Raw genomic sequence first — 26,037 nt, 5'->3', positions numbered from 1 at the left:
CCGTGTCCTTCTAGTTGCTAAGATCCCTCACCCCTGCCTACTTCCTCAGTGGAGCAGCTGACCTGAGTAGATGGTACCCATTTCCCTTTGGAGCCTCCACAGAATATTGGTCTCCGGCCCCCTTGAGTTTCCTGTCTTTGAAGCAGAGATGCTCATCCAATGCTTTATTGTGGCAGAGATTCCATACAGCAGCTCCTTTATGGTTCAATGTACTACTATGGCTGCCCTGAGCTTTGCTGTTTCCTGTGTTGAGCTGAATGCCTGTAAGTTTCGATAACAATCACATCTCCCCCTGTGATCTTGCCCTGCCTCAGCTGATGAGCTCTTGACATTGTGCAGGACTGGTGCCCCATTTTGGGAAAATCCATTCTGTTATCAATATTGCTGTTACTTCTGTCAGCTGTGGCCCAGTTGGTAGCCAACATTACAAGGTTCTGGGTTTAAGTCCCACTCCTGCTCTTAAGCATAAACTCAAGGCTGACACTCCAATGCAGTACTGAGGGGACACTGCACTGTCAGAAATGTGTTTTTTTTACCTGAGATGTTAAACTAAGGTCCAATCTGCCTGCTGGGGTGGATGCAAAAGATCCAATGGCACTATTTCTAAAAGGAGTAGGGGAGTTCTCACTGGTCAATATTTATCTCACAAGATCACAAGAAAATGATCTGGTCATTAGCACGTTGCTGTTTTTGTGAGCTGCTGCGTTTCCTACATTGCATCAATGGCTTAGAAACGTGCTTAATGGGCTGTAAAGCGCTTTGAGATGTCTGACAGAAGTGAAAAGCGCTATAAAAATACAATGCTCCCTCCTCAACTAGCTCAATTGGCTTCCCACCTCCGGCAAGTAGCTTGCCGACATTAATCGCAGCCCGGACCCAGGAAAAGTGCTCGGAGGCAGAAACAAGTGGGAAAACCGGCCCAATGGTTCTCTCCATTATGTTGCCGCTTTCTTTGCCTCTGAACCCGCTGCTAATGATGTCCAAAAGCAAACCCCGCCCTGGAACTCTTGTTTCTCTCTCCAATAATGCTGCCTGACCTGCTGAGTGTTTCCAGCATTTTCTGTTGATATGTTTAATTATTGTAAGTATTGCACTGTTAGTTTTTTTTTTACTGCTTCACTATTATTCAACCTATAAATCAATTTGAGTTTTAGACACAATTAGCTTTTCAAAAACAATGTGGTGGGCATCACATGTTATTCCATTGTCAGAATCTCTAAGGATGTAATTGGTAGAAGACTGGGTTTTCTTAACAGTAAAAAAAATTGTCGAGAAGTTTAGGGAGAAAGTACAGCTGTAAACTGACAAATAAAAAAAAAACCCAAAATCATCAGAAGATTTGCTTTAGAGCAATGATGGCCTTGAGGAATGTTGTTTGAGGTGGACTCACCCATGCTCCGCGCCAATTTAACCTCGTTAGGCATATGTTACTTTACTGGTTTGGGCTGGATGTAGATATAATGCAAAACCCTAGATAGATACAAGCACAATCAATAAGCTGGCTAACACCTGACTTGCCGTACAGGGGTGATTGATGTTTGTTTTGGCTGCACAAGACGCCACATTTGCCTGTCGCCGCCGCTTCCAGCTACCAGCATGGGGAGGTGTACCGGCAGGAACTGCCGCCTGGTCTTCATGCTGGTGATAACCGCCGGCTTCTTCGTGGTGGAGCTGGTGTCGGGGCACATGGGCAACTCCATAGCGCTGGTGTCGGACTCCTTCAACATGCTGTCCGACCTGATCTCCCTGCTCATCGGGCTGACGGCGGCCAACGTTTCGAAAATCCAGCGGCACCACCGGAACACCTACGGCTTTGTCAGGGCCGAGGTGGTCGGCGCGCTGGCCAACGCCGTCTTCCTGGCAGCGCTGACTTTCACCATCTTCGCCGAGGCGGTCATCAGGTTGATCCGACCGCAGAGGATAGACGGCGTAGAGCTGGTGCTGATCGTGGGAGCTCTGGGACTGGCGGTGAACATCATCGGCCTGATCCTCTTCCAAGACTGTTGCTTCAAGAAAAAAATCTCGAACAGTCCTACAGGTGACTGAGGGTCCTTGTTCAAGACAAAAACATTAACCCCGCCTTGTGGGCAATCGCGCCGGCGATGTTTAATGTCAAATTGAACAAAGTGTTTGTGATGATAAGGATTTGTATTTGCATTTAGCTCACGAATTAGCTTTCAGTACAAATTGCAGACTATGGCAACAATGTGATTCCTGCAAAGTGAAACGCCCTAGTATGGAACAGCCACCCATATCGACCAGTCCATTGTATAAGCATTTAATACCACTACCATTTATATATTGGTACATTGTCTCACTGGTTGTAGTTTTGCAGTCATCTTGCAACATATCTTGCATAATTATGATCCTTTATAGGAGCATATTTTATTCTGCATGAGTAATGTTCAGTGTCGTATTAATGCCTGGTTATCTTGAGAGCTCTTGAGCTTCCAACTAATTTCCAAAGAGGATGTCTGATCATCGAATTTTGTGGTTTTTTTTAGGTTACTTGGCAACCGGCATAGGAGAACAAAGAGAAGACAAAGCGCCAACAACTGCATCGGCTTTAAATATTCGAGGTAACACAATGGCAGGGAATGTCATAGCCGCCGTGAGGGTGACGGGTTTGTGCAGTGCATCTTTACTCCAACACTTCGACTGTCCATAGTTTACTTAAACTCTGCAATGAGAATGCAGCTTCAGATTTGTTCGTGACAGTGTGCCACCAGCCCTCCCCTAGCAATCCTTAGTTGATGAATAATGTGAATTAAGTACAATTACATCATTTCCCACTTCTCTTAACCCCCTTTTTTCAGATATTTAATATTAGACATGTAGGACACAACAGCGTACATTTTTTTTCACAGGGTTTGGGCAAGAGACTCAGCCATAGCAAAGTAAACATAGACTCTCTATTTTTACTTAGTTCTGTTGAAGAGTCATACGGACTCGAAACTTAACTGTGTTCCTTTCTGCAGATGCTGTCAGACCTGCTGAGTTTTTCCAGGTATTTTTATTTTTGTTTTGGATTTCCAGCATCCGCAGTTTTTTGCTTTTATCCTAGAATAAATGCTAGTCTGCTCCCGCTTTCTCCCCATACCCTTTGATCCCTTTCGCCCCAAGAGCTATATCTAACTCCTTCTTGAAAGCATATAATGTTTTGGTCTCAACTACTTTCTGCTGGTATTTGGTATGAGACAAAGTTGTTAAGGGGAAAAACGACTGGAAGATTTGTTTAGCTGGAAGCTAAAGGAAGAAATCCACAGTAATCCTCAATAAAAGGCAGTTAACCTTGTTGCAGTTGGAGTTCTGGAAGTAATCCGGTTGGATGCTGTTTGAAACCATAGCAGCGGGCTATTGGAAACCAAGGATGTTTTCTGATGTTTTAGCCACTGCACAGGAGTCGCAGGGAGGCCTGAGCTTGAGCTGTGGAACCCAGTCGTTGAGAGGTTTTAAAGGAATGTTGGAGGGTCACTTTGCCAAAAATTAATGGAAGGACCCCCATGAAATCTTATACCTTGGGGAATAGCTGGAACACTGAAGAGAAATCAGAATTAATTCCAGAGAGCGGTGATATACCTTTTGAAACAAAAATAAAAATAGCTGGAAAAACTCAGTCGGTCTGACAGCATCTGTGGAGAGGAATACAGTTAATGCTTCGAGTGGAATGACTCTTCATCAGAACGATCAGAAGAGTCATTTGCACTCAAAGCGTTAACTGTATTCCTCTCCGCAGATGCTGTCAGACTGGCTGAGTTTTTTCCAGCTATTTTTATTTTTGTTTCAGATTTCCAGCATCCGCAGTATTTTGCTTTTATCTTAGCATATACCTTTTGAGTTGGTCCGAGGAAAATGAATGAACGTTAAAGATTTTGGAAGATAACCAAACTCGTAGTGGGGGGTGAGTTTATAGCATAAGTCTTTATACACTATGCCGTTAAGTTTGTGTGCTTGCTTTGTTTAATTTCTTTTTGTATACGATAAAGTTTATTTTTGTTCAAAAACATGATATCTTGTGGCGTAGCTCTGTTGGTTAATTACTGGGTATTTGGGATTCTTCCTTAAACATTAATGGTTCCTAACAGGATCATAACACATTTGATAATGTACAAACAACACAGAAGCAAAATACTGTGGATGCTGGAAACCCGCAATAAAAATGGGAAATTTTGGAAAACTCAGCAGTTCAGGAAGCATCTGTGGAGAGAAGCAGAGTTAAGATTTCAGTTTGATGACCTGATGAAAGGTCATCAACCTGAAACCTTAACTTTGTTCCATCTCCACTGATCCTGCCTGACCTGTTGAGTACTTCCAGCATTTTCTGTTTCATACTGTACAAATTCCTGATGCTGTATTAGCAAATATTACTTTGAATCCCAATATGTATCTAATTTGACATTAATTTTGTGATTATTCATTATCTATGCAAGGCTACTTTTAATGAATTCACCCAAACAGTTTTAGACCATATTTAGAACATGTAATTTAACTGTGCAGCCAGATATGATATCCTAAAATAATACATTTTTATTCAGTTTGTAATCAAATACAGTCCATAGTTAAGTGTGATACATATCTATTGCAATACCGGTTTTGCCTGCAGTAACACAAAAATGCAGCTGCACCACATTTTCAATAAACTAACAGGTTCACTGCCACTATTAGAATGAAATCCATTGAGTTTCCATCATACGAAACCATTTCATTTTTAATACTTTTCACAGTTTTTATGCTCAATTTTGAGTTGTAAGGAGTGGCCAAGTGGCACTTGCTGTAAGAGTCAAAACGCTCCTGGATTAAATGTAGCGCAGAAGACTCTGCCCAACAGTGTGCCTGAACCCAACCTTGGAAGAGGACCCCTTACTGAGGAACAACTACATTTCCATTTCTCAGACAATTTTTATTATTCATTTACGGGATGTGGGTGTCACTGACTAGGCCAGCATTTATTGCCCATCCCTAATTGCCCATGAGAAGATGGTGGTGAGATGCCTTCTTGAACTGCTGCAGTCCACATGGTGTAGGTACTCCCAAAGTGCTGTTAGGGAGGGAGTTCCAGGATTTTGACCCAGCGACAGTGAAGGAACGGTGATATATTTCCAAGTCAGGATGGTGAGCAGTTTGGAGAGGAACTTCCAGGTGGTGGTATTCCCCATGTGTCTGCTGCCCTTGTCCTTCTAAATGGTAGCGGTTGTGGGTTTGGAAGGTGCTGCCTAAGGAACCTTGGTGAGTTTCTGCAGTGCATCTTGTAGATGGTACACACTGCTGCTACTGTGCGTCAATGGTGGAGGGAGTGAATGTTTGTGGATGTGGTGCCAATCAAGTGGGCTGCTTTGTCCTGGACGGTGTCAAGCTTCTTGAGTGTTTTTGGAGCTGTACTCATCCAGGCAAGTGGAGAGATTCCATCACACTCCTGACTTGTTCCATGTAGATGGTGGACAGGCTTTGGGGAGTCAGAAGGTGAGTTACTCACCGCAGGCTTCCTAGCTTCTGACCTGCTCTTGTAGCCACAGTATTTATATGGCTAGTCCAACTCAGATGCTGGTCAATGGTAACCCCCCCCAGGATGTTGATAGTGGGGGATTCAGCGATGGTAATGCCATTGAACATCAAGGGGCGATGGTTACATTCTCTCTTGTTTGAAGATGGCCATTGCCTGGCACTTGTGTGCCAGGAATGTTAAGCCACTTGTCAGCCCAAGCCTGGGTATTGTCCAGGTCTTGCTGCATTTGGACATGGATTGCTTGAATATCTGAGGAGTCATGAATGGTGCTGAACATTGTGCAATCATCAGCGAACATCCCCACTTCTGACCTTATGATGGAAGGAAGGTCATTGATGAAGCAGCTGAAGATGGTTGGGCCTAGGACACTACCCTAAGTACTCCTGCAGTGATGTCCTGGAACTGAGATGATTGACCTCCAACAACCACAACCATCTTCCTTTGTGCTAGGTACGACTCCAGCCAAATTAATGTACAACTTTGCTTTTCTGTGAATTCTGCTCAATCTTTGTGTTTAGATAAGTAATAAGCAAATTTTTCCCCTCCAACCTCTCCTGAAGTCAGTAACTTCTCACAGGAATATGTTTCTACAAGCATCATTTGGTCTGCAATACCTCATGTAGGAGGCCTTTATACCCATTTGAATATTGACAGTAAATGTCAGTTGGTTAATTTACCTTAGGGGCATCACAGCTGAGCCTGATCCTGCCTCTACCTGATATCCATATTCTCCCAGCAGCCATCAATGAATAATAAACAGGAATTAGAATCCTTGATAGTTTCTCAGGGACATTGATCAATTATAACACTCATATCAATATTTCAGTGGAGACCTGCTAACATATCATAGACCAAGGATTGTACTTTGGATCTTTCTGGTTTGTATGGGTCAGCTACTCACTGGATTATGAGCAATGGGAATACTTTTTCTACAGTGTTACAGAGAAGAATTTTCTCTTTAAGTTCAGAGTACAAGAAAGGCCAGAAAAACACGTGTCAGTTTTATCATGATCATGTGACATACATTTGTTGCATGACTACTTTTAATACGCCTCACCTTTTGTAGGTAAAGAAGCAAGTGAAGATTTTTTGAACTCCCTTAAAATATGTGATGACATATGAAGATTAAAGGAACATGCCATCTTAACATTGTTGCCTAAAAGTTAACTGGCAGACTGAACTGTTGAACTGCCTAAGGAGGTTGCCATAGTACTTTCTTGTAATCTCATTTTAGAAGTAAGCTGTGAACCTCTGGGGAATTTCCATCTGGACTCCTTTGTGCACTATCAATTTTATTCATTTATCTTAGATCAAATGGATGTGCTTCCGGTGTCCTCAAGAGCCTTCTTCAGTGACACCAGTGAGATAAACAGACTAAAGTGAAAGCAGCTTGATAATAGTGTTAAAAAATGAATCAGAGAAATTCTTTTGTAATAATGTGGTGAATGAGGTCTATTTTTTTCCCAGACTGCTAAGGTGATAATAATTGAACAGTTTTTATTATATTATTATACACATAATGTTATGCTACTTCAAGCCATGTTAAGCTAACACCTATTTTAACAAGTTGATGTTTTGAAATAGTTTAATAAAACATTTATTATTCATGAAATGTAATTTGAGCTATATTATAAATGGAGAATCAAAGAATTGTTATGATGTAGAAGGAGGCCGTTCGGCCCATTGTGTCTGCACCGGCTCTCTGGGCATTTTAACTTAGTGCCAATCTCCTGCCTTTTCCCCGTAACCCTGCACATTGTTTCTATTTGAATAATCATCCAATGTCCTCTTGAATGCCTCAATTGAACCTGCTTCCACCACACTTCCAGGCAGTGCAGAAGTGAAAATTAATAGGTTTAGATTGCGTATTCTAATTTAAGGTATATGGAATCCAAACCTACTAATTTTCCCCATCTCCACTCTTCTCAGTACGCTGGGAGTTCAAATGATTGAGCTTTTGACAGGGGCTAGAATGTTCTAGGTTGAAATCCTAGGATTGTGTAACATGATCATTTATCCTTTTGTGGTGATTAAGATTAATATTACATCTGAAAATTTGTATCCACTGTATCATTTGAGTGCAATACTTTCTCTGCTATCTTTGGACCTTCCTGAATGTCAGTGATAGGTATAATCTGGTAGGAATGAAGCAGTTTCTCTCCTTTTGCATCTATTTGGAATTTGCATTGTTTTTATTTTGCGTTTCATATATATTAGAGTAAGGGATAACATTAATGGGAAAATGGAACATTTCTTCTTTGCAGAAAAAATACATTGGCCTGAATTTTGCACGATTGGTGGGCCTGGGAGCGGTTGGGAAATGGGCCCCTGACCGCGATTTCACACTGGCTGGCTGGCCAATTAACAGCCAGTCAGCACGAAACGCGTGCCGAAATGTCCAGTGCTGATGTGGGGGCGGGAAGATGGCGGGCGCTGACGACACTGCAGGTGCATAAAAACGCTGCAAAAAATGTCAATGCAGCCCAATCAAGCACCTGAAAGCATACCTCATAAAAATGCTGTCCCCAGATATTTCTTTTTATTTTATATCCTAGTGGAGATTTTATCCCACTCTTGGGTGAGGAAATGATTAAAACGTGCATTCCGCCCATCCGTTTTGCCTGTGCAACGAGCTAGAAATCGCACGGGCAACGGAAAATCACGGTCAATTGGCTTTTTAATGACCTTAATCGGCCTTTTAATTGTCGCAGGCGCTGCTCTGACTCCCGCGTGCACCCGCCGACCTCAATATTGCACCGTGCGTGATGACGTCAGGACGCACACCTGAGGTATTTTCGTGCAATTTTACGTGCATTTGGGTCGGGTGTGCGCCTGACCTTGGAACGCAAGGTTCAGGCCATTGTGTTCCATTATAACACTCCAAAGACTTGATCACGTAATCCAAGGTAGCACTTCAGTGCAATAATGAGGGAGTGCTACATTGTTGGCAGTGCCATGTATTGCATCTAATGTTAAGCCAAGTTCTTGTCTGCCCTCACTGGTAGATCTAAAATTCCTTTGGCACTATATAAGAAGAGCTGTGTCTTGGTCAACATTTATCTCTTAACCAACATCACTATAACAAATTATCTGATCATTGACCTCACTGTCGTTTGTGGGACTGCGACAACCTTTGACCCAAAGACAGTACAGTAAAGAAAATTTGTAATTTCTTTAAAATGTCTACGGCAAACTTGACCAACCTTTTCACTTTGGTGTGGGGGGGGTGCACATTTCTATTTTTTTCTCACTCAAGGGGCCAATGAGCACATTTCAGAAAGATAATATTTGGCACAACATTAAATATCAATTTCAAAATAAAGTTGAGGGTATGAAGAAAAGAAAACTTGACGAGCAAAAATAAAGCAATAAGTTGTTAATTAAAAAAGGAGCAATTAATAAAGATTGACATTAGAGCGTGGGAGGTACAGCATCTGTCTGGCTCACTCTCTTGATGCTCACTCACTCATCCTCACCCACTGTGTGAGTGGGTATGATTGTGTGTTGGTATGGGGGCAGTGATGGTGAGTGAGAATCCTGAGACTGTGAGTGAGTCAGATACACACACACTTGCACACTCACTCACTCTCTCTCTCTCCCACACTCACTCTATCTATTTCTCCCACGCTCACACTCTCTCTCCCACACTCATTCACCCTCTCTTCCACACTCACTCATTCACTCTCTCTCCCACACTCACTCATTCACATTCCCTCCCACACTCACTCTCTCACTTTCTCTCTCACACTCATTCACTCTCTCTCCCACACTCACTTACTCTTCCTCTTTGACACTCACTCACACTCTCTCTCCCACACCCTCACTCTCTCTCCCTCACACTCACTCACTCTCCCTTTCCCAGATTACTGGGCAGCGAGTCTCTTCACCCTCAGCACTCCTGCCCACGTTTTAAGTGTGTCTCCCTTGTTGCCAAGGAGCCAGCCAGTTACTCTGCTTCCAGGGATTAAGACGCTCGGAGGGTGGACTGCTGCAGGACAGAGTTATCAAGGCAGCTGCCTTGAAAACTTGCATACACCTGCAGAAAGATCTTTTGTGGTTGCACACCAGCTGCACATTGTAGAAACCCTTGCAAATGTGTGTGCTTTAATTGCCACATGTGTACAGTGCTCCTGCCCTGCGTCTGTGGGAAGCCAACCAGAGCTGCAAACCCAAGCGTCTGCTCATTCTGGCTGGTCTCATCGTAGGTGAAGTTGCCATAATTGCCAGCCCTGACAAACAAGCCATCGATCTCACCTGCTGACTGTGAGATCCTACAAACGTCTCTAGTTGAGCACTGGAAGGATCTGGAGGCGAAAAGGTTGAGGGATGTGGTGGCTTTGACAACCACTGATAAAGAGCAGCCACCAGGTCCAGTCAGCAGCAAGTCTTATTCCAACAGGTTGCAAATGTCTGCCTTCACCTGATGGGTTAGCCTGAGCCTCCTAAAACACTATTTTCTGACATGAAAACGAAGCTTATCCTCTGCCAGCACTGGGTCTGGCCTCCAGTCAGCTGCATCCCTCTGCTGATTCCCCTCTCCCGTGGACTGCAGGTCTGTGAACAGCAGGTTGTTGCAGGTGCAGTTCCTGCTGCTCAAGACGCTCCTGCTGGTTCCATTGGTGGTCATCTTGGTCCTCGTTTGAATTCCAAAGTAAGATGGTTTAAGCAGAACCCTTGCTAAAATGATCACCAAAGTGCAGATCAGATCTCTGGACCTCCAAGGCTAGATGACACCATGTGCAAAGTGACCTCTCAGCACAGTCACAGCGAACAAACCTCTTTAGCACAAGCAGGTAGAAGAGCAGCTGTGAGTGCTCCGTACATCATGCCATATTTCCCTGCCATGGCTTCAGTCCCCTCAGGTGCAGCTGTCTTCTCACCTTGATTTCACTTGTGAGTTCCAAGAAGCCCAGGAGCCAAAGTTAAAGTCCGGCACTCACGTTAATAGTGCTGTAATTGAGCACTTAACATAATGAAATTGACAGCCCGTCTTCCCTGAGGGGCTTGCTCTCACACTGCCTAACATACTGCAGTTTGTAGGGGGTAGTGGTGTGTGTCAGCTTCACCTCTGACTTCTGAGTGGTCCGAATCGCTCCCACTCCCTGGGTTCTAGACCTTGGACTTATTTGGGGATTGTGACAAAGTGCAGCAGACAACTGGTTTTGGTGCAAGAAAAAAACTGGGTTTATTGAAGTCACAAATGAATTTGTAACATTAGGAGTACACTGAGATTATACAGACCTACAAAGTACGCTTAGTTAAGAATGGGGAACACATGGCATAACGAGGGAAAATCATGCTACTAATCCCCTTACCCTTGTCCCACCCCCAAAACCTAACTAAATTGAACTAGGAGAGGTCAGGGATCATGCTTACCAACCAGGGTTCCTTGACAGTTCGAAATCCAGCCAGGTAAGCCGGTTGCAGTTTTGGGGTACACTCTTTGTGTCCTCTGGGGCCTGCCGTCCCCACGTGGTCCTGGTCTGTGGAATCTGCGAAGGTTCTTCAGTTGGATGGAGGGCGGGGTTGTGGGTGGTCGATCTTCGTGGAGGGCTGTGGTTACGGCCTTGTTGTCTTCGGTTGAGCCTGCCACCCCGTGCCCCTCGCCATGATGTTGCCTGCGGGCCTGCAAACCTCCAGATCTCCTCCCTCCGCTTGGCTGAGCTACCTCTACCTGCTTAAACTCTGTTTTTAACCGCTCCAAAAACTGCTTGCCCTCCTTTGTCAGCTTTCAAAACTGCTCACCCTTCTGTCACAGCTTCACCTTTGTAACTGGTGGCCCAGTTATACTGTTTTTTTTGAATTTCTTATGTGAAACCAAATCAAGGTTAGTTCTTTGTCTGATTTGGGCTTCTTCAGGTGATTGTTGTCTCATTGTTTTTAATGGGCTCGCATGATGTTTATCATTGCCTTCCTGCCCCTGTAACTAGTCTTGAACTGAAAGCCATTGTATATGTGGAATATTGATAGGTTCGCATAATTGCATTGATTGCGGCCTTCTGCCTTAGTAGTTAGTAGCGATTATTTATGCAAGATTTTGATGGGCTTTAGTTTCGTGTAAGATGAAGTCTTTCTCTGGGTTGATTGTTTTAAAGGGAAGAATGCGTATTCTGTCTCCTCTCATCCTAGCCTCCTGTCTGCAGGGTTCTATACTTAACCCAGCAGTTGGGTCCTCTGCCATAAAAGTCCAAAAGCCTTATCCTTGTTGATGATATGAAAAATGTGGGAATTTTGAGAACCCATCAAGTTAAATATGGAAGCCTTTGAGTTGGAGCTACCTTTTTGACTAACTCACATTTTTGCCGAATTTTGCCCTGCTACTCCCCCCCCCTACCCTTATGCCCCAACTGTACCCAAACCTATGTGCTCACCCACATTAATATTCCACCCTTTGTATGAGTTCAAAATGAAATTGAATGGCAGACTGGATGAGTCGATGTACTGGAAAGACAAGCTTCAATGACTCAATAATATTTCCTGATCCATGACTTTGTCTTACATACAGTATTAGGGTAAAACTATCTTGGACTATAATTACATTACTGTAAGGGGAGGGAGCCAGTTTAGATTAACAACAATTGCTGGCTAGTGACGCACACTGATTTTATTGTACTTCATAAGAATTAAGTCTCTAATAAATACTTATTTTCTAGGTGTGCTTCTACACGTAATGGGCGATGCATTGGGTTCTGTCGTGGTGGTCGTTGCTGCTACTATCTTCTATCTACTTCCACTTGATGAAAATGAAATCTGTAACTGGGAATGCTATGTAGACCCAAGTCTGACAGTCATCATGGTTATAATAATTCTATCATCTGCTTTCCCACTCATAAAAGAAACAGCAATTATTCTGCTCCAGATGGTACCCAAAGGGATCAAACTTCACGATTTGGGTAAGCTAATCTGTTTACTATGTAAGCTTAATTAACATGTGTCATGGATTGGAGCTCTTGTTAAAATTGGAGATCCATATCTCATACATAAGGAAATGACTTTGTATGCCTAGGGTTTAATACTTCATGCCATATTTAATCTGCTGCAAGTTACCTGACATTAAACCAGCTCAAAAAACATTAAAGAAATATTCTGCCAATACCCTGAGTAAATGCAGCATTGATTGAAAACTCCTTGTTTCTTGTCTCACCAGAAATGACTAAATGAACAGGAACATAAAATTGTATGTTTAATACAACTTTGTTTTTCTAATTACATGCATGCAAAACTAACATGGTTATCAAAGTGATCACCTCAAATAGTACGGGAACTTTGTTTCGGAATTACAAGAAAAAAGCCTTAACTGGGTTTATATTAATATAACATCTACAGTTCAGCAGTCACTTTAGAGGATTACATTATTTAACTCATCTTTTGTGGTCCGCATACCAGCATAATCAACTCCAGTTATATTGTCTCAATTTAAGTCCAAATTATTAGTGCAATGATGTTCACATTTCCTGCAAAAACTACACTTGAGCATTTTGAGGTGATTCTTCTCTTTTAACAAATAATGATTATTTTCTTCTGTAATTGACAAAATTGTGAGAGCTTGGACTTTAATGTGAATGATTTCTAATAATGTAATTTTGTTTGGTTTCTGTTTAGTACAAAGAAAAATGGTAAATTTTCACAGAAGAACAGAATTTTGCCCTTTGTACAAGAGTTCAATAACATTTTAATCCACCAGCATGCATGAGAAAGGTTGCTAAAGCAATGGCACGAAATGTCATAGGGAGGTTTATACATAATTCCTATGGGGATTAAAAACTGTCTCAAGAGTACCATTTGAGCAGCAGCCTATTTGAGTGAGTGTAAAAGGGAAATTCACCATTAGTTTGCTGTAATAGTTGCATAAGTGGGAAGTGGTAAAGTTCTTTCTGTTTTTCCTTCTAATTTTCTAGTGTCAATGTGAATTAATTGTTGAAATTTCAAAAGCTTGTCATATAAGGCCAACTCCAGGAGTTAAGCATGTAAACTTGGGTGGCACTTTAGTGTAGGACTTAAGGAGTGCTGCATTCTTGTAGGTGCTGATTTTTGGGTAGGACATGAAATGGAGACCTTGCCTGTCTGTCTACAACAACAACGTACATTGTATTTAATGTAATGAAATTCCCCAAGGCGCTTCACAGGAACATTTCAAAACAAAATATGACACTGAGCACTTACAGAAATATTAGGTCAGATGATTAGGTCAGATGTTAGGTCAGCTTGGTCAAAGAGGCAGGTTTCAAAGAGTGTCTTAAATGAGGAAAGCAAAGTACAGAGGTGGAGAGGTATGGGGAGGATATTCTAAAGCTTGGGGCCTAGGCAATTGAAAGTGCGGCCAACAGTGGCGGAGTGATTAAAATTAGGGATGCTCAAGAGGCCAGAATTAGATGAACCCAGATATCTTGCAGGGTAGTGGGGCTGGAGGAGATTATATAGATCGGGGAGGGGTAAGGCCATGGAGGAATTTGAAAACAAGGAAAAGAATTTTAAAATCAAGACGTTCCTTGACTTAGGCCAGTGAGCACAGGGGTGATTGACGAACGGAACTTAGAGAGAGTTAAGACATGGGCAGCAGAGTTTTGGGTGACCATTTGGATGATGCAGACTGTGGGAAAGCAGCCAGGAGTGTATTGGAATAGTCAAGTCTAGCGATAACAAAGGCCTGAATGAGGGTTTCAGCAGCAGGTGAGCCGAAATGGGTGAAATTGGAGGATGTTACAGAGGTGGAAATGGGCAGTCCTAATGATAGTACAAATATGTGGTGGTAGCTCATCTCAGGATCAAATACGACTCCAAGGTGGATAGAAAAAATTTCATGCTGCTATTTGAGGAGCAAGAAAGTCTTCAGGTGGCCTAACCAATATTCCTCCATCAACCATCCACAATAGATTTGCTGGCTATTCATCTCATTTGCAGTTTGTATGTACACATTGATTGGCATGTTGCCTAGATAATAACAGTGATTGCACTTGAAAAATAATTCATTGCCTGCAAAGTGATTTCGGATGTCCTTGAAGATATGATATAAGACAGGATTCATTCACTAATATTGTGAATTTTCCTTGTTTAGTTTAGAATGTTCTTGTTTCCATTTTTGCAGGACATTGTATTGATGTTTGAATATAGAGCTACAAGTATTAAGGCAGCAATAGCATGTTCCCTGATGTGTTAATTAGTTTTGAAACAATAGGAGGGCTAATAAGCTGGTTTCTGGTGCAAATTTTCTTGATCCGTGGGTACCTCAGGACATCCACTGCCTTAATTCACCCTAAGTGGAAAATGGTGATAAAAACCTGTTACGTAAGCTTTAGCTTTGAAAGGGTGTCTGTTATTTTATTAGCGGTACCGTCCCAAATTTAGGAGGGTTCTTCTAGAATACCCTGGTGGGATTGGCATATACCTTTGTAACCCAGCAGCCTAAATAAAATAGGTTCCAGGTGAAACCAGTTCCATGGTTAGGGGAGTAAAAGTGCTCCATTGACTTAGACTGGCAGTGAACGAGGGATATACTGAGCTCTCCCTTGTAGTTGGAGTGACTACTGACAGGGCTGGGGCAAAGGGGTATTAAAAACCCCTTCCATAAGCCTTGAGGTGGGAGAATCCATGCTATGTTCGATTTACACATTGAAGCAAGTCTGTGAGACAGCTTATTAATTGGACTTGATGAACAAGCGGTTTTCCCCTCCTCTCCCCATCCCCTTCCTTCTTTCCCCTCCCACTCCCCTTTCCCTTTCTTTCCCCGCCCTTCCCTTCTCCCTCCCACCCCCACCCTTCCCCTCCTCCCCCCCTCCACTCCCTTCTCTTCTCCCTCTCTCCTCTTCCAAAAGTTGGAAAAAAAGACAGTTGAACCTAAGGCATTGTTAAGACAGTCAGTACTGCATGTGCAACAATGAAGGCACATAAAAGGTAAGTATTTTATAGACGTTCAGACCTGTTAACAATTGTATCAGAAGGACAGTGAGTACCATTAGTTTTCTGCCTAAGCATGGGCGTAGTATCCATTGCTTGGCATACTGAATGAGGGAAAGAAGGAGGTGCAGCAGCTCAAAGGGCATTGGAGGCTCACGAACTGCAGCGGGTATCCCAGTCAATGCATCTACTGCAATAGATTCAGCTATGCAGAATTGACAGAGGCATGGAGGCTGAGGAGGTTCAAACTTAGCAATGAGGTGTGCTGGTCCCACAAAGATCCGTAGGCACAGCGAACCATTTGCAACGAAAGTAAGAAAGAAAGGCCATGAAATTTGGCTCCTCAGCACCCTTGTTTTGGCACTATAGAGGTCATTTTACCTCTAAAAGGGCACATGGACTCTTCTGGGGTGAGGTGCACTGGACACTATTTTGGTTAGTGTGTTAGGCGTACACAGGGAGGATGGGATGTGTGCAGAGTTAGCAGATCGGGATGTCAATCAGCGTGTAATACTGATTTGACGCCAGCCTGTTAGTTTGGAGCTCAACATTCCAGCTAAGCCATCTCTTAAACACGCACAGCTGGACACACGATCAGCAGAAGGAAGGAACCCCCACAACACTATTTAAAGGGATCATCAACTACTTTCAGATTAGTGCCCGATCAATTTTTATTTGTTCTTGCTGTGATTATAGAAGTGTTTGGTGATTTTCAGAATTTGTTAAAGTTGTTAAAGTAAACAGGAGGGTACGTGCTGAAGGACTTGGTCCTGCCTTCAAGGATTTTGCAGAAACCACTTGCTGCCAGACATAGGACTGTAGCCTGATGCGGAGAATAAGCAGAGGTGACACAGAACAGGACAAGCTACTGGAAGAGCGAGGAGGAGAAGGAAAGGAAGAAGTGCTCTCAGCTAGGAGGCCATATCCACCTAGGGAATTCAGGGAGAAATTCAGGTCCTACCTGAACCTTAACAAGGAACAGTGGGTCAAATGTCTTTGCATCAGTAAGGACGTCCTCACTGAAATCTGCTACCTGCTGCAGCCACAACTGCAAACTCAGAGCAGACCAAGGCCTGCACTGCCAGTGGCTGTCATGGTAATTGCGGCAATGAACCTTAAAGTGCCTGGCTCCTTCCAGTTTGGAGCTGGAGATTTTTGTAATATCTCACAGTTTGCTGTCTTCTATTGCATAAGGGAGGTCACGGAGACTCTGTATTCCCAGCAGGCCGACAACATTTCATTCTTTTTTGCCAGGGAGCAGCAGGCAGAGTGAACTTGTGACTTTGTGAGGATTGTAGGCTTCTCCATAGGGCAGCTTATCATTGATTATACACAGGTTGCTCTGTGGTGCTGTATGTCAAAGCTAATATATACTACAACTGAAAGGGATTCCTTCCATCCAGTTAATGCGTGGCCATAGGTTGGGAGCCATGCGTGTCAATGCGCGATATCCTGGCAGCAATCAGAATGCCTTCATTCTGTGGTAGCCTGCAGTGCCATCTGTGTCTGAGCTACCTTGACAAACCAGAGTGTAGCTACTGGGTGACAAGAGCTACCCTTTGATGACATAGCTCATGATTCTCATGTGCAACCTGCATACACATAGGCAGCATGTATATAATGCAAACAGTGCTGTCACATGAAATATGTTAGAGGAAACCATTGGTGTGTTGATACCATATTTCCACAGCCTGGACCGTTCAGGAGGAGACCTGCAGTGTGCAGCAGAGTGGGTTTCAAGATTCATGGTGGTCTGTTGCATCCTACACAACTTTGCCATCATGAAGGCACAGCCCTTGCCACCAGCTTCATGGTGACCAGCCGAGGGGGAACAGGAGAAGGAAGAGCCATCAGTGCGATACCATTAAATACAACCCAACTGCCCCTTTACCAAAAGTTCCACACCTTTTCCTCCCTCAGTCACTGATCATCACAGTTCCTGCTTGTCCGCAAAGCAAAGATAAAAGATATCATAAAATAAACATACCAGACCAAATTAATAAATCAAACCACACCATATTGCATACAAAAACAAATTAATCACCCTTGCATATCCCCTTAGTGTCTGTCTTCCATGAGTCTTTGGGTGTCCTAGTGCTCCTGTGCATAGTTAGCCCAATGTCTGCAGCATGGCTGATGGAAGGTTGCTGACTTTGAGTGCGGGACACTGCAGATGTCATTGCAGGATGACCTTGAGCAGTTTCGGGCCTCAATGGTCTGACTTTGGATTGCATCATCTCAGCATGAGCGGCAGCAGTGAGGCTGGCTAGCTGATGGGTAAAAACAAGGGCACCGATGGAGTGGCAGTGAAGGGAGGACAAATGCCGTCCTATGAAGAAAGGACAGCAGGTTTGTGACGTGTGAAGCCATTGCCATTCCTCTGGGGCGATACCTCAGCAATTCTAATAATCTGTTGGAGGATAGATGGCTGGACTGCTGTACCACCCTGCAAGCCTGTGCGACTGCTGATACCTACAGACATGAAGGCAACAGTCCGAGCTTCAAATAAACCTGGAATAAAATGCTAGTCTCAGTAATAATAATCATGAAACTACTGGATTGTCATAAAAATCTATCTGTTTCATGAATGTCCTTTATAGAAGAATATCTGCTGTTCTTCCCTGAGCTGGCTGATGTGTGACTCCAAACCCTTAGAAATATGGTTGACTCTCAACTGCCTGCTGAAATGGCTGAGCGAGCCACTCGGTTAGAAGGCAGCTTGGCACCACCTTCTCATGGGCAATTAGGGATGAGCAATAAATGCCGGCCTCGCCAGCAGTGTTCACATCCCAGGAATGAATTTTTTTAAATGACAGCAAATTGACCTTGCATGACTTCGGTCTGAGTTTCCTCTAAAGCTCCAAGATATTGGGTGGCTTCTGCATGTGCTGCACTGAAAACGGAAACATCAACCACCATAACTATATCATAATTTGATCCGCAATTATGCTAATGGAGTTGGCCACCACTTCCATGCTGGAAAAGATGGGCTCCGAACTCTGTGCAAAGCTCTCTGCAAGTTGGTGCTGGATTCCTCCATGCTCCTTGACATTGTGCACAGGCTTTCCCGTAGCCTTCCCAATGAATCCAGCAATCCACTTTGCTTATCCATCAGACCTCTCTTATAGAAGAAGTGCTCATCTGAGTCTTTTGCAGCATGTAAACAAATGTACAATCTCACCCTCTAGCGAGCTGGCACCTGCACTACCCTTGCCCCCTGCCCTGGTTGCAGGCCACCAGTGCCTGGTGTCTCATCACATAGAGATCCTGTCTCTATGCTATCCTCTAAAGTGCTTCTGGCATCAGCATCTGATCTGGTGACTGTCAGTGTGAGAGGGAGTGATGGTGTTTCTTTTTCTCACTGTCTCCCTGCTTTTCCACCATTGCCTGGCCAGGTTGCAGTTGTTGGGTATCAGAAAGAAGAAAGGTACAAGGGTAGAGTTGTGGTGAGAGGAGGGGGAAAAACAAGAGGTGCACATATACACTGCAGCATGGAACTGAGAAGAGTTTATGGGATGAGGGGGAAGTAGGTTGAGAAAAGGAAGATTGGGTATGAGGATGCTGTCATCTTCTATGGTTTCAGCCACTGCAATGATGGTGAACACCAGTTCCTCCTTGGGGGTAAGGATTTGCAGTCACTTCTCACCCCTGCCAGTTAGGTGCTGTTGCCTGCAGTTATGTACCACCTATCTCTTATGCAAGAGATAGATGGGTCAGTGAGTTCGGTACAATGTGTTTGGATGATATGGCTGTCATGGTTGAATAGCTGGCAGTGTGTGCAAGCTGTGAACTGTGTGAGTATGAACCTGCAGCAGTGCCCTGTGTGTGGAGGGTTAGGTGAAGCTATGTATGTCAGGAATGAGTTGTGATTCATAAAGATTATTGGTAGGTAAGTGTCAGGAATGTTATGCATTGTCCATGGTATGAAGTTAGAGATGCAATTGGCAGGATATGGCATTTTAAGTTGAATTCATTGATCTTGGCCATTTGTGTAAGGTCATTGAATTTCTTGCATCTAGACCCTTGAGGCTCGATCACTGGCATTGTCCACCATGGCTATCTGATCCTGTTGCCTTCAGAAAGTTTGCTTGCAGAGCCTCATGGCCCCTGTAAATAGATCACGTCTCTCCACCTCGCCATATCCATCACCAAGGTGTCCAGTATAGCATCAACCTTGGAACATGCTCTTCTCCTGCTGCACCATAATTCATTGTTCTTCCTTAGACAGTTCCAAATCCTCATCTGGTCAAAATACACCTCCCCTTTCAGAAATGCAGGCCGGCTTTAAGTAGTTCTAGCTTGCTCAAACTTGGGCCCCCTGCTGAGGTGAGTAGCCACGAAGTTGGCGGGTTGTCTGCATCCGTTTCAATGGGTGAAGGTTAATTGTGCATTACAGTCTATCTCCTGCTTTTGGGAAGTATTGAATTTTACTCCCAAAGACTTACACTTATATAGCACGTATCATGACCTCAGGACATCCCAAAGTGTTTTACAACCAATGAAGTATTTTTGAAGTGCAGTCACAGTTGTGTCTGTAGGAAAAGCAGCAGTCAATTTGCACACAACAAACTCCCACAAACAGCAATGTGATGATAATCAGATAATCTGCTATTTTAGTGAAGTCATTTGAAGGATAAATTTTGGACAGGGCACTGGGGATAACTTCCCTGCTCTTCTTCAGAATAATGCCGTGGGATCTTTTATATCCCCTCGCAAAAGCAGAGCAGGGCCTCAATTTAATGCTTCATCCAAAAGGTGACATCTCGAACAGTGCAGCATTTCCTCAGCACTGCACTGGAGTGTCAGACTAGATTTTTGTTCTTGTGTCATGGGAGCAGCACTTGCATCCACCAACTTTAGGTCAAAGGCAATTGTGCTATTAATTAAGCCATGCTTGATACTTGGAAGCAATGCATTTCCACTGGTCATCAAGATAAGAATAGAGAAATAGGAGTAGACCATTCAGCACCCTCCCAAGCCTATTCTACCATTCTGTTTGATCATGACTAATTTGTACCTTAGCTCCATTTGCCTTGATTCCATATCCCAGCTAAAAAAAACTATCCATCTCGGTTTTTAAATTTTCAGTTATCACATTACATCAGGTGCATCAAGGCCTCATTTCCCAGTTTTTCCAATTAGCAAAAGGGATTATTTTCTTACTATTTCCCATCTATTATTTCATTGTTGACTCCTGCACGTGTTTAGCTTCAGATAACTGATGCTTTCTTCACTTTGGAAAAAAAATGGCAGATATGTCCTTTTGGCAACATTCATGTGATAGATTTAACACTGAAAAGCATATCCTGCCACTTTCCACTTGTTAACTTTACTAAGTCCATACAGCTATTGTGTATTAGTTTGGATTGGTTAATAGCGTTCTTAACGTTTGGGTCAGAAGATTGTGGGTTTGAACTCATATTTTAGACTGTGCTGATGTGCAGTACTGAGAGAGTGCTGTCTTGTTGGATGAGATAGCATCCAGTGATTTGATTGATTTTCTTCATCAGATGGCACAATTCGAAGAGGAGTAGGCAACTCTCCCATTATACTGACCAAGACTTCTCCCTCGCACACTATTAAACTAATCATTCATCCTATTTCTTTTTATGTGATGTGGAGGTAAATGGCTGCTGTGTTTGCCTGTCTAATAGATCCCTGTAATCCCAAAGTAATTAATTACTTTGCTTTAAGGCAATTCAACATGATAAGGTGCTGTAGAATCACGAGTATTAATGAATTAATTTTAAGTTTTGTATTGCTTAAACATATTTTGCTGCCAGGTTTTCTCCTTGAGCGTTGTGAGCTTCTCCATGATTTTCCCTGCACGTTAATGGCTGCAATGCCTACTACAGAGTGGTGGCAGATACAGAAGGCTTGCTCCCTGTATTTATGATTAACCCTGAAGGACCTTGGAATTTTCAATTTCAGTATGGGTGTAAAATGGGTGATGTTGAAGTATTGCCACGAGTGCAAAGTACTAGGGGGCTGCTGATGCCAAGGAAATGTAGCCAAACAGGAGATTGTATCTACAGGAGAGGGGAAGGGAGGTGGGTGGGGGAAGAACATTTGCTTTTAGCTAATGGCTGCGAATCTTGCGAGAATATTTTTGCTGAAACTGAAATTTTTTAGCTAATTGAACATGATTGTGTATTCTGATTTAATCAACTCCTATTTCAACACAAAATCTAAAAATGTTCAGTGTAACTACAATTAGATTGTGAAGTGTAGTGAGATAATACAGTTGGTGTATTTTAAATCAAATTATTTAAAAACACAATTAAATAATTAGTTCTGAATAAAACAGGTTTAAAGTTAGCTTAATATTTCAGTCTTGGATTATCAGAAATCATATACTGTTGGTACAGGAAATGCATTGGTTCTCTTCTTAGTTCAAGCTTGTGATTAAGCTTTTTATCACCTCACTGAAAGTGCAAAGGTTACAAAGTTAATATGTTTATTAGAACTAATCTTTTCATAATACAGGATCCGATGAGCTAATTTCTACATGCTTATTTCAGGCCACCTACCTGCTGCTTTTCAACTTATGCATTCCTCTTCCATCAGGAGGGTGTAACAGTCGGCTTTTCCATGACTGTTATTGATGCCGCTCTGGGTTGGCCCAGCTGGACATGCCCGACTAGTTTTTCTCCTTTCTAAGAGACTCAGATGTTCTTTTGAGGAAACTGGTCAAATCTAGTGTCAAGAATACTAAAATTGAAGTTTGCTTCTTTTTCTACTGGATATCCAGGATTCTGGTACAATAGCTAGGTGGCCAGTCAATTACAAGGCCGGCCTTGCCAGGCTGTAAGGCAGTAAATGTAGCTCTAAACATTAAGTTCAGAAGTATAAAGTTACAATAACCTTATTTTGAATTATATGCTATTTTTGTTAATTGAACAAATCCTAAAATTCCATTTCCCATACTTTATAGATGAAAAATTATGTTCAATTGATGGAGTGCATGGGATCCATGAACTCCATATATGGGAGTTGGCCGGAGGTAAGAATATTGCTTCACTTCATGTGAAATGCCTGGATCCATCCAGCTATAAAACGGCAGCATTACAGATACGTGAGATCTTCCACAATGCAGGAATTCACTCTGTCACCATCCAGGCAGAGTTTTTTGATGGAATGACTGAGTCCGTCCTAATGTGCAGCTCCCCTTGTATATTAAGGGAATGTGAGAATAAAATGTGCTGCATCCCACCAAAAGACTACGACCTTGATGCAGAGGGCTACATAGAGATGCGTGACAATCCTCCAGGGGCCTCATGCAATGGCCACACGAGTAACAATGCAGCAGAAGATAATGCAGAAGAACTTTCCATTCTTCCACCTTACAATCTGATAGCAAAAGACATGCAGGAAGGAAAAAAGGAAGCCACGAATGGGCTTTTGCATTTGCACAGTACGTCAATATGAGTTTATTTTATATGCAAAAAATGTCAGATTTTGCACTGAAGCTGAATTTAGGACTGGTAAACTCATAGATTATGCTTGTTATAAAAATTGAGTCCGCAACAGAAGGGTACAGATCAATAAGGTCCTCCTCTGTTAATGAGTTTGAGTTACACTTAGCTAACCTTCGACTTCCTCATTATAATCAGTCTGAAATGAGTTTGCCAAGCTAAATACAGCTCACAAAAGTGATTTTATTTGTGTCCTTGTAAACATTGAAATTAAATGGCAAATTGCCATATGAATGTTAAATTGACGAAAACCGATAAGCTAAGATTTAGCTCTTGCAAAATAACTAAATTATACATTAAACCTGAGTGAATTCCTTAGCTTTTTTTAATTTCAGTTGCATGAAATGTCTAGCTTTGACACTGGTGTCAGATGTCCTGGAATTGACCATTGCTTTCAAAACAAGGAAAAAAATCATTTAAATTTTTTTTAGTTTCATCGAACCACAGTAATTGAGATTTCCTTTGCACAATCTTGTACCTTGATCAAGTACCAAGTGATTGCTTTTTGACACAATTGTAAAGCAGTGCTATTTTCATACAGGCTGCTTCTTCCAATGCATTTGCCTGGCGTGCAACAGTCCGATTGCTTATCTGTGTTCTTTATTATTTAAAAAAGGTGTTGCATGAATTTGGACTTTCTGTTGCCACACGTGTCTCCTTAATTACAATATGTTACGCTGCTGTCATTAAGTGGTGGGTCTTGGCTTCATTCCTAACCATGATTCTCATTCAGTCAATTCCTGACATTGAGGTAATATTGATTCAGTGCTGAGTAGACCCTAAGTGATCAAAATACACAGGTTAGGAGAGGGCAGAAAAGGAGCTTTCATCTGGGACGGGAGCCTAGGACCAAGTTTCACTAGGGTTCTATTCTGACCAAAGCATTCCTTTAAATTCCAGTGATGTTGGTGGGTTTGCTTGGGGAGTAATTAGTGGCAAATTATTCTTCCACCTCTATATCAAAGGGGCATGTCTTGGGAGTCTAAGCAGTTTCTCAGAATTCTGCCTTATATGCCCTTATAAATCCTGAGGGCGATTTTATTTAGTAATTTCTGATTTATTTCTAGTTATAATTATGAACTGACCACTGAAAGCCACATTTACTGCAGTTGTGTGAATCCTTTTTATATGCTGTGAATGTTACAGTTTTATCACCAGAAGCATATGCCACAAATCACGTGTACAATTTCTTAATATGTACTGCCACTCATGCCAGGAGCACGTGGTTGGAATAATGTTCTTACAAGAGTCATAAATGTAATTTCTGTGATTTTTTTTTTCATGCGGTGAAAAATTACAAAGTGAACAAGCCTAAAGCGAGGCTAAGGATTGGAGTTTTTCCTTCTGAAAGAAATGCATATTTGTAACAGACTCCAGCAAAAACATTTAATCAATAAACAAACACCTTCAAAATGGAGTTGCGTTGTAAGGCTGAAGTTTTGCCTGATTACCTTTTTGGGAGGGAAATGGAGAGAGATGTTTTCCAATCTTCACTCAAGTGATTACATATGTCATGTCGCCTGTATAAGGGTGAATGGTATGTGAAAGGAACAGGTTTGGTGGGATGTCTTTTATTCTTATCTCTCTCTCTGCTTTGTTTTATACTCCAGCTTTGTTTCGACATGTAGTCTGGCTTAAAATGGCTTGTTTTTCAGTTGTAGAAACAAGGCACAATTTCTAAAATTTTGCTACAGTCTTTCTTCTGCTTCTCTGTCAACAGAACTTGGTAGCACACTTAAGAAAACATTTTTTAACCTGCTGCCAAAGTGTAAAGTAAAAAAACATTAGGAAGGCAGAAATCAGTAAAGTGATCAAGGAGGATTCCTTCATTTCCCCAGAATTTAAACTAGATGCTCAAATTGTACTCTATGCTTCTTTGGTAACTTTGAACATGAAAGATTGCAGTAGAAATATACTTGTTTCAGTCTACAAAGCAGGACAAATCCAACCCAGCCAATTACCACTCCATTAGTCTACTCTCGATCATCAGCAAAGTGATGGAAGATGTCATTAATAGTGCTGTCAATTGGCACTTACTCAGCAATATCCTCCACGCTGATGTTCAGTTTGGGTTCCACCAGGGCTGCTCAGCTCCTGATCCATTACAGCCTTGGTCCAAACATGGACAAAAGAGCTGAACTCAAGAGGGAGGTGAGGGAGAATGTTCTTGACATCAAGGCAGCATTTGACTGAGTGTAGCATCAAGGAACCCTAGCAAAACTGAAGTCAATGGGAATCAGGGACAGAACTCTCCGCTGGTTGGAGTCATACCTAGCACAAAGGAAGATGGTTGTGGTTGTTGGAGGTCAATCATCTCAGTGTCGGGACATCACTGCAGGAGTTCCTCAGGGTAGTGTCCTAGGTCCAACCATCTTCACTGTCAGTGACCTTGCCTCCATCATAAGGTCAGAAGTGAGGATGTTCGATGATGATTCACAATATTCAGCACCATTCACAACTCTTAAGATATTGAAGCAGTCCATGTCCAAATGCAGCAAGAACTGGACAATATTCAGGCCTGGGCTGATAAGTGGCAAGTAACGTTCATGCCACACAAGTGCCAGGCAATGACCATCTCCAACAAGAAAGAATCTAACCATCGTCCCTTGACACTCAATGGCAATACCATTGCTGAATTCCCCACTATCAACATCCTGGGGGTTACCATTGACCAGAACCTGAATTGGACCAGCCATATAAACACTGAGGCTACAAGAGCAGGTCAGAGGCTGGAATTCTGTGGCAGGTGACTCACCTCCTAACTCCCCAAAGCCAGTCTACCATGTATAAGGCATAAGTCAAGAGTGTGATGAAATACTGTCCACTTACCTGGATGAGTGCAGCTCTGACAACACTCAGGAAGCTCGACACCATCCAGGACAAAAGTAGCCCACTTGATTGGCACTCCATCCACCACAATAATTATTCACTCCCATCACCACAGACGTACAGTGGCAGCAGTGTGTACCCTCTGCAAGTTGCACTGCAGCAACTCACCATGCCTCCTTTGACAGCCTCTTCCACATCTGTGACCTCTACCACATAGAAGGACAAGGGCAGCAGATGCATGGGAACACCACCTGCAAGCAAGTTCCCCTCCAAGTCACACACCATCCTGACTTGGAGCTATATTGCTTTTCCTTCACTGTCGCTGGGTCAAAATCC

The 26,037-nt window shown here is 42.7% G+C and overlaps 1 protein-coding gene across 1 annotated transcript; it reads left to right on the top strand.

Moving 5' to 3' along the window:
- The first annotated feature begins 1,423 nt into the window (after nt 1-1,423).
- On the top strand, nt 1,424-25,762 carry LOC144689734 (calcium/manganese antiporter SLC30A10-like). The gene is made up of 4 exons (XM_078557091.1): nt 1,424-2,038; nt 2,505-2,579; nt 12,157-12,396; nt 22,332-25,762. Exons 1-4 carry the CDS (start codon nt 1,597-1,599, stop codon nt 22,823-22,825), a joined length of 1,251 nt encoding a protein of 416 aa, XP_078413217.1. The 5' UTR covers nt 1,424-1,596; the 3' UTR covers nt 22,826-25,762.
- The last annotated feature ends 275 nt before the right edge of the window (nt 25,763-26,037 follow it).

Source organism: Cetorhinus maximus, chromosome 14, assembly GCF_964194155.1.
Source record: "Cetorhinus maximus chromosome 14, sCetMax3.hap1.1, whole genome shotgun sequence".
In the NCBI taxonomy this organism is placed as follows: Eukaryota; Metazoa; Chordata; class Chondrichthyes; order Lamniformes; family Cetorhinidae; genus Cetorhinus; species Cetorhinus maximus.
The sequence above is the reverse complement of the archived record's forward strand: the minus strand, read 5'-3'. Positions and strand labels throughout refer to the sequence as shown.